General features: G+C 42.4%; 1 protein-coding gene across 1 annotated transcript; it reads right to left on the bottom strand.

Moving 5' to 3' along the window:
* Positions 1 to 5451: 5451 nt before the first annotated feature.
* Positions 5452 to 6342, bottom strand: LOC130606019 (chromodomain Y-like protein 2; the record flags this gene model as incomplete). Its single annotated transcript, XM_057421930.1, has 1 exon — positions 5452 to 6342. A coding segment is annotated over one exon (603 nt), but the record flags the coding sequence as incomplete, so codon positions are not given.
* Between the last annotated feature and the right edge of the window lie 7505 nt (positions 6343 to 13847).

Here is a 13847-nt window from a genome sequence, read left to right on the forward strand (position 1 = left end):
TACAACGTCATTTGAGATTTCTGAAGGTTTTGAATGGCCTTTGGGTACCCTTGACACCTGCCTGCTGATTGTGATGGGGATCACCATTGTGGCACACATACAGGGTGTGTTTTACCCATGACCATTTTGTCTGATCTCTAAAGTTAAGCAGAGTCAGGTTTGCATCTTGTGTAGGGTTAGAAGACGATATAGGAGGACCTGGAGATTTTCCCCAAGGCTGGACAGTCATGAGTGGCAGGCTGTGTGGGATAGTATGGGCAAGTATCTAGGCTAGTGAGCCCTTCCAGTGCTTTGGAACTTTACCACTGAACAAGTGCAAAATACAGAAAAATTAGTAAAACACTTAAATGTGTTGTAATCCTGGCCAAACCAGAGAGGGACAAATCATGGCAATGTGTTGGGGCTTGGCCTATGCTTACAGAGCACTGTTCAACACTGTCCAGTACCTTCAAAGGGAAAAAAATGTCTCTGGATATGATGGCAAAGCAACAGACAACACAGCTACTCCAAATCCAAATACATGAGCTACACCAACTCTAGTGACAAGTACAGCAGCTACCCAAACTCTGACTACAACACACAGCACAGCTAATCCAATTCCAAGCGCAGCAACTACACCAACCCCAGCAACAAGTACAGCAGCTACCCAAACCCTGACAGCAACAGACAGTGCAGCTGCTGGTGCTACTCAAACCCCAAGCACAGTGGCTGCACCAACCCCGAAAACAGATACTGCAGCCACTCCAACCACAGGGATAATCACTGCAACTAAACCAGAGGACCAATTTGTTCCAATATCGGTTGCTCCTATACACAAGGGGAAAAGCAAACAAGAGGCAAAAAAAGCAACTCGTACAGTGAAGGATGAAGAACCAATGCACTTACTACACGGGACAGCATCTGATCAGGAGTTATTACTACATGAATCAGAGGAAGAAGAAGAAGAAGAGGTGACTTCTCTACCTCGGACCTTAAACAAGCTATGGAATATCCAAAAAGATTTTACTCATCATCCAGGGGAGCACATCATCACCTGGTTGCTCCGATGCTGGGACAATGGGGCCGACGATCACAAACTAGAAGGTAGGGAAGGCAAGCAGCTGGGATCACTTGCTAGGGAAGGGGGAATTGACAAAGCAATTGCAGCCTTTGGAGGTGGCTCTTGGCAGTTGTGAAAGAAAGGTTTCTGTACAAGGACGATGTTATGAGTTGTTCGGCCAAGTGGACTACTCTAGAGAAAGGCATCCAGTCTCTGAGGGAATCAGCCATTGTAGAGATGATCTATTGCAAGCCAGATGCCAGGAATGCACCCATAGATCCAGATGAAGTCGAATGTACATGACCAATGTGGCGGAAATTTACACGGAATGCACCATCATCATATGCCCACTCACTGGCAACAGTAACCTGGAATGACATAATACCACCAACAGTGGATGAAATGATTCATAAACTCCGAGAGTTCGAAGACAATCTCACCCCTTCCATCATCTCAGCTGTGGAAAAACTGTCCCAGGAGTTCAAACGGTTGAGAAACGATTTATCCAATCTATCCACCCCCACAAGGGGTAATGGGTTCGAACTTAAACAGGGAAAGTTTAGATTGGATATAAGGAGGAAGTTCTTTGCTGTAAGGGTGGTGAGGTACTGGAAGGGGTTGCCCAAGGAAGTTGTGAATGCTCCATCCCTGGCAGTGTTCAAGGCCAGGTTGGACAAAGCCTTGGGTGACATGGTTTAGTGGGAGGTGTCCCTGCCCATGGCAGGGGCGTTGGAGCTAGATGATCTTAAGGTCCTTTCCAACCCTAACTATTCTATGATTCTATGATTGTAAATGAAAGGCTCATTTGACCTTACAGTTCTTTGTGGCCCTCTAGTCCTTCATTACAACAACAACAACAAGGTTCTAAAATATGGCAGTTAATGCATTTTAATGATGCATTTTGTATCAGAACTTCCACATTGAATAACACAAAACATGATTAAAAATATCTTCATTAGAAACAATAGGAAAGCAAAGAAAAATAAACTTATACACATCTATAATTAGATATGCAACTCCTAGTGTCATAGACATCATCAGGACTACTTATGCATTTAAAGTTGACCACGCATTTTGCTTGTTTGGGATTCTTTAACAAGATATTTGGTGTCTGGATTTAAAGATGCCAGTAGTTACAGGATGTAACCAGTAAGACTAGGCAAGGCCAGTTCTACTTCCCAAGTCAAGTAGCATTTGCTAGGTTGCCAGTAGGGTGGAAAATGGAAAGTAGGGTAATATAATTTATGTTGACTTTTGAAAAGTTTTTGGCAGGGCAATTCACAAGAAGCTGTTAAGGAAATGAGTGCTATCATAGGGTATAGAAAGTGGCTAATAGAAATAAATAATTGGAACAAATGCTTAATTTTCATCATGTCAAATGATTAGTAGTTGGCTGCCCCAAGAACCTGCAGAAGGATTAGTTTATTTAATGTACATATTAATGAATTGGGAAGAGATATGTGAGAGGAAAATTTGAAGAGAATACAAAATAAGTAGAGTGTTCTTGGGTGATATGGTTTAGTGTGAGGTATCCCTGCCCATGGCAGGGGGTTTGGACCTAGATGATCTTAAGGTCCTTTGCAACCCTAACTATTCTATGATTCTATGAAAACTAGGAAAGATTTTGAAGAACTTCACTGAGTCATAAGAAATCCAGTTATAATTAAACTTGGCTAGGGATGTGAAGGATAACAGGAAAGGATTCTATAATTACATTGCAAATAAAAGACAGACTAGGGACAACGTGGGCCCTCTCTGGAAGCTATCAGGAGAACTGTCTACTCTGGATTTGGAGAAGGCTGAGGTTCTTAATGATTTCTTTGCCTCAGTCTTCACTGGCAAATGCTCTGATCACACCACCCAAGTCCTGGAAGGCAGACGCAGGGACTGTGAGAATGAAGACCTTAGGCCCACTATAGGACAGGATCAGGTGTGAGATCATCCTACCAACTTGAATGTGCACAAGTTCATGGGACCTGATAAAATCCACCCATGGGTCCTGAAGGAGATGGCAAATGAAGTTGCTAAGCCACTGTCCATCATATTTGAAAAATCATGGCAGTCAGGTGAAGTTCCTGACAACTGGAAAAAGAGAAATATAACCCCCATTTTCAAGAAGGGAAAAATAGAAGACCCAGGGAATTACAGACCAGTCAGTCTCACCTCTGTGCCTGGCAAAATCTGGGAGTAGATCCTGCCATGCTAAGGCACATGAAAAACAAGGTGGTTGGTGACAGCCAACATGGTTTCACTGAAGGGAAATCCTGCCTGACCGATTTGGTGGGCTTCTATGATGGGGCTATGGAACTGATGGACAGAGGCAAAGCAGTTTATGTCATCTACCTGGACTTGTTCAAAGCGTTCAACACTGTCCTGCATGACATCCTTGTTTCTAAACTGGAGAGACACCATCAATTTGATGGATGGATCACTTGGTGGATAAAGTAATGGCTGGATGGCTGCACACAAAAAATTGTGGCCAGTAGCTCAATGTCCAATTGGAGACCAGTAGCAAGTGGTGTCCCTCGGGGATCGGTGTTGGGATCGATCTCGTTCAGCATCTTTGTCGGTGACATGGACAGTGGGATTGAGAAACTGTAGCAACTGTAGTGATAGGACAAGGGGTAACGGGTTAAAACTTAAACAGGGGAAGTTTAGACTGGTTAGAAGGAAGAAGTTCTTTACTGTAAGGGTGGTGAGGCACTGGAATGGATTGCCCAGGGAAGTTGTGAATGCTCCATCCCTGGTGGTGTTCAAGGCCAGGTTGGACAGATCCTTGGGTGACATGGTTTAGTGTGAGGTGTCCCTGCCCATGGCAGGGGGGTTGGAACTAGATGATCTTAAGGTCCTTTCCAACCCTAACTATTCTTTGATTCTGTGAAAAAGGTGAATTGGTAACAGTAAAGCAGATTAAATGCATAATGAAAAGAATCATACATACAGCTGTGTTCTAAATTAAATGTAACCAGCAAGGGAAAAAACTTCAGAGCAACTGTGTATCCCTCAATGAAAACTTTTATGCAGTGTGCAAAAGCAGAAAAATAATTCTCAAAAGGTCGAATTGCCACTGTGTCATTAAGCAGTAGGAAATAATTTGTAACAGCTCCTGCTGTTTTTAAAAGTTATTAAAAAACCCTCCATGCACCAAAGGCACAAAAGGATACTGAAAAGTACCAGGAACCTGGAAAGACCTCCACATGGTCAGTAGGCTAAAAAGGCCGGAGCTGCCTACTGACTGACAGGTCATCTTCCACTTTACCCCTTTTTCTAGGACAAGAGCTTATGCAATGAAAGCAAAGGTCAAAAAAACCCAAACAAACCCCCAAACCCAAAAACCTGATCAAATTAAATGTGCGTTTCATTGTGTTAACTTCTGGGAGCTTTAAATTTGGTAGGATTAAAAAAAAAAATAAACATTGGACACATAGATAATGAGAAGCTACTCAGTTGCATTAAGATGAATAATATTTATACAGAACATAAACCTTTATTCCTTGAGAACTAAGACAATCAGCAACCATGAGGATTAGAAAGAAATTTCTCCTATTTCTTCTCATTCACTTCAGGTCTTTTTGTACCTTCCTGCAAAGTATGTCTTGTGACATATATCCAGTCACTGTAAGAGACAAGGACCTCCTGGCAGTTCTGAGTACTCTTGAATATGACAAGCATTAATACTGAGGAACTTGAATGTTACTCATCCATATTTACCCAGATACTTTAGCCAGAGTGGTATTAATTCTGTTTTTAAAATAATCCTGATCTTTGGAGACCATTGTGTCTGAGCACACATAACTGAGAAGTGATTGTCGTGGTTTAAACCCAGTCAGGTAATTCATTCGCTCACTTCCCCCTTTCTTTCCCTCCCCCTACTCCCAGAGGGACGGAGAGGAGAATCGAAAAGAATGCAACTCCCACGGGTTGAGATAAGAACAGTTTAGTAACTAAGGTATAACACAGATCACTACTGCTACCACCAATGATAATAAAAGGAAATAACAAGGGAAGAGAATACAACACCTCAGCACCAGCTGACCAATAACTCGCCCCCCAAGCCCGACCAAGCTCCAACCGATACCTCCTCCAACCCTGCCGTCTCCCAGCCCTTCCGGCTAACTCTCAGTTACATCCTGGGCATGATGTGCTGTGGTATGGAATACCTCTTTGGTCAGTTTGGGTCAGGTGTCCTGTCTCTGCTTCCTCCTGGCTTCCCCTCCTCCCTGGCAGAGCATGAGGCTCACAAAGTCCTTGGCCGAACCAAAACATCGCTGTCAGCTCTGTTCCCAGGCCGAAAGTCAAAACACTGCACTGCACCAGCTACCAAGAAGGAGAAACATGACAGCTACTGCTGAACCCAGGACAGTGATTTATTACCTGGCAATACACAAAATCAGGTTGCAGTTTTATACATTCCTCAGTCATCATTCCTACTCTGTGCCTCGTCATCGTTTCCCCACAAGGACTTTCTACTGCAAAGGCATGGAACAAAGCCCATGCTGCTTCATGTAACTCTATGAGAAATGGAAGGAGAGAAGCCAACCGATATAAAATGGTGTAATATATGGGGAAAGGATGTGAAACTTATTTATGTGCTTCTCACCATACCACTTGTGTATCATGACAATGATTTTTCCATGAGTGGGCTCTCTATTTGCAGTTGTTGCAATTAACACTCCCCCACCCCAAGACTGTAGTTTAAATCACATACCAATTCCATTCACAACAGGTGAATTGTTACTAACTTCCAACATGCTGGGCAAATTTTGTTCTCCTTCATGATCATTTAAATCCACATTTTGCTGTTGTGAGACATTCCCAAAATATCTAGAATCCTTTTCATGACTGCCATCTCCATTCTGCAGACCATTATGTGGCTTTTTCAGTGGCATAATCTGTAAACCACTGGGAGTAGTTCGGTAAGTCACAGTTTTAGCAGCCCTGGCATTAGCAGATGCTGGCTTTGCTGTGTATCCTCTTTTCTGTTTTTGAAGAGATGGATTAATACTCTTCCTTTTGTGTGTTGACCCTTTAGACTTCCCAGTTTCAGAAGGTCTATGTGATATTTTCTCAAGAGATGACCCTCGGCTTTCCTCTAAAAATTTTTGAGTGCTGCCCTGTTTCCCATGTCTTGATCGCTTTTCTCTAGTAACATGTAGTACATTGAACTCATCAATAAATTCCTCACAATGTAGTAGATGATGTTCAGGTTCCCAGGTGTCTTCATTGCTTCCGTAGCCTTTCCACCTGATGAGATACTCCCATTTGCCCTTCTTGTTCTTCCTTTTGTCTACAATCCTCTCTACCTAAAAGAAAAATACAAACATATTATATTAGAAAGAATAATAGTTTGGACATGGACATTATGTTCTTCATTTACAGCTAGGAAGGCCTCCTTGACACTACAAAGTTGCAGTAGTGTTCATGAGATTCTCTGAAAATATTGTGCTGAAAATATGATCTGGCTCTGACATGGAAAGCTCACCCAGGGTAGCCAAACTGTAGTGACCTATTTCAGAGATTTAAATTCACCTTATTGTCATAAAATGCTCCCCAACATTACATTCCCATTGGATCTTATATAGACTATGCTGACTGATGATGAGAAACTACTTGGTGTATAAACTGCTTGACACAATGTTTAGGAATCGGTGTTACATGTTTCTGTTCAACAGAAATTCCCATGAACAGACCTGGAAATACAGGAGAGGAATGAAGAGACCAAAGCCATTTCCCCTTCTGAAAACATTAAGACGAAACATAAAACACCTGATCAAATCTGATCTGGGAAGCTGCAATAGCCACAATGTGAATTAACAAGAGAGAGACTGAAGATCATTTATGAAAGCATTACTTTGTAAATCTGGTTGCAAAATGAGATTATTACGCTACCTCTTCTTTGAAAGAGCTAAAACAAGCATCTTTTGCAATATTGCCAGTTACCGATCACTCTCCTGAATCCACACATGCATTATGTCCCTATAAACATCCCCATACCCATTTCTTACAAGTGCAATATTTGAGTAAATCCACAAAATTTGTGAGTGCACATATTTAAAAAAAGAAAAGGCAAATAAAAGGCATAAAGGCAGGATTCTTTATAGAAGTAATGAATTTCATGAACCTATGCTAGAGAAATGTCAGTTTAAGGAACATTTCTGCAACAAGGGATAAGGGACTATATTGGGACAGCAAGATGAATGTGAATTAACAGAATCGTGCTGCTGTGGAAAACAGCCTGTACAGCTGAATAAATCTTTGTGCCATCTCAGCGCTGGCAAAATCTCAACTAGCAGGAGAGCGCATATGAAAACCCAGGTACAATCAGTGGACAGCAAGTCATGGGTTTAAATTGCATCAAGTGAAACTTATCTCAGGACATTAGTAAAAATGTTTTAACGGTAGGAAGAATAAGCATGAGAATAGGTAACATGGGGAAGGTATGGAAGGGTTTTGGAACAAACAGCATTTCTTAGATAAACATCTGCCATGAAAAGTCATTGCTGAAAAATCAGGTTATGATGAGAAAACTTTTTGAGATTTATTTTCAAATTCTGTATTTTTTAAGATGTGTCTTAAAGGATAGGAATAAAGATATACTAATGAAAAAATTATTATCATTAACCAAAAGCACTATTGTTAATTTAGAAAAATAGCAATAAATAAGTGGATAGCAAATGTAATACCCTTCGATGCTCTTCTGTCCTGGGTTCAGCAGTAGCAGTCATGTTTCTCCTTCGTGGTAGCTGGTGCAATGCTGTGTTTTGACTTCCAGCCTGGGAACAGTGCTGGTGATACCGATGTTATCGGTTGTTGCTAAGTGATGTTTACCCTGACCAAGGACTTTGTGAGGCTCATGCTCTGCCAGGGAGGAGGGGAAGCCGGGAGGAAGCAGAGACGGGGTGCCTGACCCAGGCTAGCCAAAGAGGTATTCCATACCACAGCACGTCATGCCCGGGGTGCGGGGTAACTGGGAGTTACCCGGAAGGACACGGGCTTCCAGGTGGGACTCGTTTCTTGGCCAGTGGTATCGTATTCTCTTCCCTTGTTATTTTCTCTTATCATTGTTGTCATTGGTAGTAGCGGTGGTGATTTGTGTTGTACATTGGTTGCTGGACTGTTCTTGTCTCAACCCATGGGAGTAGCACTCTTTCGATCCTCCTCCCCGTTCCTCTGGAAGCAGGGAACGGGAGAGACCAGGGGTGGGGGGGGGCCTCTATTGCTCTCAGCTGAGCACCACTCACTGGGAGTGAGTGAACAAGCTGTCTGGCTAGGGTTTAAACCACGACAAGTTCTTTTGGTGCCCAACGTGGGACACGAGGGGTTGAGAAAAGAACAGATCTGTCCATATTAATAGTCACTCGTCACAATGCTGATTTATTGGCTCTCAAGGTTTTTCCTCTTGATCTCACAGTTTCAGTATATCATATCTTACTTCCATCCGGTATTTGCTGTATTAGTGCTTTTCAAGTGTGGGGCTTGGGCTAAGGTTTTTGTCTCATTATACTTTATGGTAATGACTTGTAATACAATAGAATCATTGATCATGAAACTGATCTGGCTTATGTTCCCAGTGTGGTCACCACCTTTATACTTTGGGAGGTAGATAATAGAAGTGCTTAGCAATTACACATCTTTTTTCTCCTTCTCAGGTGCTCAACCTGTGAAAGAGACATCCTTTTACCTTCCCAGTCATCCCCCCAGACCATTTACATTTGAGAGTTTTGAAGTTTTTGAATGGCCTTTTAATGCTGTTGAGACTTGTTTGCTGATCGTGATGGGAATCACGCATACAGAGTGTGTTTTGCCCACGACTGATTTCAAGAGTTAATCAGAGTCAGGTTTGGGTCTTGTCTGGGGTCAAACGACGATGCAGGAAGACCTAGAGATTTTCCCCGATGCTGGACAGTCATGAGTGGCAGGGTGTGTGGGATAGTATGGGCAAGTATCTAGGTCAGTGGGCCCCTCCAGTACTTTGGAATTTCACTACCGAACAGCTGCAAAATCCAGAAGAATTAGTAAAACACTTAAATGAGGTGTGTGGTCATTCTGGCCATACCAGAGATGGACAAATCATGGCAACGTGCTGGGGCTTGGCCTATGCTTACATGGCCTTGTTCAACACTATCCAGCACCTTCAAAAAGAAAAGAATGTTGGCGGATCTGATGGCAAAGCAACAGTCAGCGCCGCTACTCCATCTCCAGGCACAGCAGCTTCACCACCCCCAACGACCAGTACAGTCACTACTCAAACTTCGGCTGCAATGAACAGCGCAGCTACCCCAGTAGCAAGCACAGCAGCTACTCAAACTTCGACTGCAACAGACAGCGTGGCTACCCCAGCTCCAAGCACAGCAGCTACACCACCCCCAGCAACAAGTACAGTCGCTACTCAAACCACAATGGTAACTACTGCAGCCAAACCAGGGGACCAATTCGTACCAAGACCGGTTGCCCCTGTACGCAAGAGAAAAATCAAAAAAGAGGCAAGAAGGGCGAAGCAAGGTGAAGAAACAATGTATTCACCACCCAGTCTAGCATCTGATCAGGAGTCATCATCACATGACGAAGAAGAAGAAGAAGAGGTGACTTCTCGACCTCGGACCTCAACCGAGCTACAAAATATGCAAAAAGATTTTACAGGTCAACCAGGGGAGCACATCATCACCTGGTTGCTCCGATGTTGGGACAATGAGGCCGATGGTCACGAACTAGAAGGTACAGAAGCCAAGCAGCTGGAATCACTTGCTAGAGAAGGAGGAATTGACAAAGCAATTGCAAAAGAGAAAATGCCCCTCAGCCTTTGGAGGTGGCTCTTGGCAGCTGTGAAAGAAAGGTTTCCATACAAGGATGATGTTATGAGTGGTTCGGCCAAGTGGACTACTTTAGACAGAGGCATCCAGTCTCTGAGGGAATCAGCCATCGTAGAGATGATCTATCACATCAAGCTGAATAACGGGGATACACCCATAGATCCAGATGAAGGTGAATGTACATGACCCATGTGGCGAAACCTTACGTGGAATGCACCATCATCAAATGCCCAGACTGTACGGGAAAACAGGCAAGGTCCAGAACACCTGCAATACATTGATGACATTATCGTGTGGGGCGATACAGTTTATTTTTTTGCTGGTCAGAAAATGAAAAAAATGTGGGTTGAGCCAAAATTAGTTGTTTTCCTTGGGTTTTTTTGGTTCAACCATCATACCCACTGGCTTGACTAATGATGCAGAAAGAGTCTGAGTAGATATTTGCCTTGTCCTCATCACTGCCTCATTGTTCATTAGTGAATGCATTTGAGGGTAGCATCAAACATACTTGACCTCTCAACATGGTCCCCTTTCTTTCTCGAGAGTTAAAGTTCTTCATTGACATTTATCCCCTTCAGAGTGCCACTGTGCTCCTTCACTGCATGCAGTGAAATGCTTCAGTGTAGGCATAAATATCAGGGTTCTACCCACATCTGGTATTGTCTGTCCCATTTTCCTTCTATTCACAGTCTACAGTAATAATAAACATCACTACTTTGTTTTTTAAAGAAGTGTATTTATTTTAACAGGTAGTATATATAAAGTAATAATCTTTCTACATTTACTTAAGGTTACACAAATTCATATGACTTTTCTTAATGAGAAAAAATCTGTGACAGATAGTGATTAATAGAAATAATATTTTATTCCTTCCCTAGAATAAGCAATACAAGGTTCTGAGAATATGCAGAAAACATCTATGGCTTCACTGTCTGACTTTCCACTTCCCCCCTCAGTTCTGTCTTTAATGAGAACTGAATAACATCTTCCCAAAAGTGACCTTGGTAGTTCCAGTTTGCCAAATCCTTGAATTCACCATATTTGGTTTGGAAAACTAAGTAGCTACATTTAATAAAAGTGAAATGACCACAAAGTTTGCAGGGGGATCACTGTTAAAAGAGTGCTATAATTGACAGATACCATTACTTGTCTGGATTCTCTCCCTGCCCCTCCTGGCTAATTCCAGATGAATTTAGATGCTGATAAGTTAAAAGAGAACAAATAGAATGAGAGCATGGCATCTGTGCAAATGCATTTGCAACACATTTTTTAGCTTCCAACTAGCCTTAAACCTACCTCTATGCACAGCTGCACAAACTGGGATGTAAGTTGTAATAAAAGCCTTTTAAATGTATTCTAAACTTAATGTTAAAAAAATCCTCTAATCAATTACAGTACAAATATGTAGAGCATCAAAAATTCAGTGTTATCCTTATATATGCAGAGCACAACACACACACATCTTCCTTCACAGAAGATTCAGGGTCAAAGTCACTCATTTAACACTGCAGAGTTATTGTCCATTTATAAAAAACAGAAATCTAGGCTAAGTTAAAAAAGGGTATGTCCTATTGAATTATTTCTAAAGATATAACTAAAGACGGAGCAGAGGATACTCATCTCACAGTTCACAGCTCTAAAGAGCATAAATAAAATCCTTAAGCTCCATTCCAGGAGATAGTGAACTTCCAGAAAGGTTTGGAAGATTGCGTATATATTTAGCGATTTCCACAATCTCCTCATGCCATGCATCGATGTAAAGAATTTAAACTGCAATCTGTGATGCTCAGATGGTCTCTGTTAGTGCACTGTACAGAGCAGCAGGCCAAATTAATGACATACATTAGAAAAATTGCTTTTCATTACTATAAATTACAGGACTTCTGATGTTTTATGTGTTTTTTTAATTGGAGGTATTTATTCATGTTGTGCCTAGGGGAATTGGAAGGGTATTTGAAGAAAGTGCCAAGGCAAGAGAGGCAGCAAGATTTCTGAGAGAGGTAAAGGCCATCTGATTCAACATGTTTGTCTTTAAAAAATTCATTAGTGCCCTAAATTCCTTCTTTTTTTTTAAATTTTGCTATAAGAATTTATGTATTTCACTAGCTGTAAATCTCTTGCTTCCCTGCATTTGTAACTTATTTGTGTTTCTCCTGTAGTTGTATTTACTTACTCAAAATCTGGTAACTGAAGAATTTGTTTCACATGTACAAAAAAAAATGGCACCGTATGTTCTGAAGCAGTCAGCATTTACTTTAGAAAAATAATAGTGGAACGGATGCCGAGTCTCTCTCCAGATTCTGACCCACAGTTTAAAACCAGTAGATCCAATCAATGTGCCAATGTGTGTTGAAACCACCCCAGTAGTAAATTTGTGGAGTGCTGTTTAAGCCCAGCTGGCAACCCAGAACCACGCAGCAGATAGCTCACTCCCTGCCTTCCTCCCCCTGCTCCCAGAGGGATGGGGAGGAGAATCGAAAGACTGTAACTCCCAAAGGTTGAGATAAGAAAAGTCCAGTAACTAAGGTATAAAACAAAACTACTACCACTGCCACCAATAATAATAATGATAAGGGAAATAACAAGGAAAGAGAATACAACCACTCATCACCCACCGACACATACCCGATCGACCCAAGCAGTTATCTAGCCTTTCCAGGTAATTGTCCCCAGTTCTACATCCTGGGCATGATGGGCTGTGGTATGGAATACCCCTTTGTCTAGTTTGGGTCAGGTGTCCTGTCTCTGCTTCCTCCTGACTTCCCCTCCTCCCTGGAAGAGCATGGGAATGAAAAAGTCCTTGGTCACAGTAAACATTACTGAGCAACTACTAAAAATATTGGTGTTATCAGCGCTGTTCCCAGGCTGAAAGTCAAAAACACAGCACTGCAGCAGCTACTAAGAAGGAGAAAAATGACTGCTACTGCTGAACCCAGGACAGTATCCACCCCTTATTCAATACCATTCACGTCATGCTCAGATCCCACATTTTCAATATACCATCACTCTTGTCTCATATATATATATACATATACATCCACACACAAACACAGAGACAGAGAGATCCTTCTTTAGTGCATGGACCAATCCCTATAAAGCCGCTGAGTTCATCCGGTCCATGATGTTGGGCTCCACCTCTTGTAACAGTCTTTCAGAGCAGGAGAGACAGTGTGCAGAGTTGGATTGCTGCCTACTGATGGTACCGCAGAACTCATCTGGTTTAATCAAAGTTTATTTTTTGTTGGGATGATCGTTGGAGGGATGCCAGGGCCAGTCGCTGGTGACCTAAAGACATCCAGGTCTATATCTTGGTGGGCTATAAAAGTGCTACATAGCAGGCAACACCATACAATTGAATTCACTGGCTGTTTGCCCCTAAAATCAAATCCCGTCTAGGTACACATCGGACTTGCCCATCTTCCCGCATTACCCTCCAAGTATATCCAGGTCACAGACTGAAAACAATTCCACAAGTGGGTTTGCCCTTGCCTGAAGCAGGAATGACCCTGACTGTCTTCCCCAGCAAATTCTTTATGTGCACTACCAGAACTTTATCCCTGTCTACCGTATGTAAAAGTTCTGACTAAGCTGGGCCAGCCCTGTTGGCATACTCTCTGATGTTGACCAACCAGGTGGCCTTGGGTAAATGTGTATCCCAGTGTTTGAAAGTCCCACCACCCATTAAACTCAGTGTAGTTTTTAACAGCCCATTATACTGCTCGATTTTCCTAGAGGCTGGTAAGTGGTAGGGGATGTGATATACACACTCAATGCCATGCTCTTTGGCCCAAGTGAGTCCCATCTATATGTTGCATCTCTGCCCTGATGGCCTGAAGTGTCATGGGCCCACCAGGCCAAAAATAATTCAACCTTCTGTTGCAAGACTAAGCCCATCTGAGCCACTTCAATCTTAGCAGCTTTATCCACTTGTTGGTTGTTGTGGTTTTCCTCAGTGGCCTGGCACTTGGGTACATGAGCATCTACATAGCGTACCTTCA

The sequence above is a fragment of the Pezoporus wallicus genome, unplaced genomic scaffold (assembly GCF_028554395.1).
Source record: "Pezoporus wallicus isolate ANWC-B61680 ecotype Strahan unplaced genomic scaffold, APGP_CSIRO_Pwel_v1 contig_7667, whole genome shotgun sequence".
In the NCBI taxonomy this organism is placed as follows: Eukaryota; Metazoa; Chordata; class Aves; order Psittaciformes; family Psittacidae; genus Pezoporus; species Pezoporus wallicus.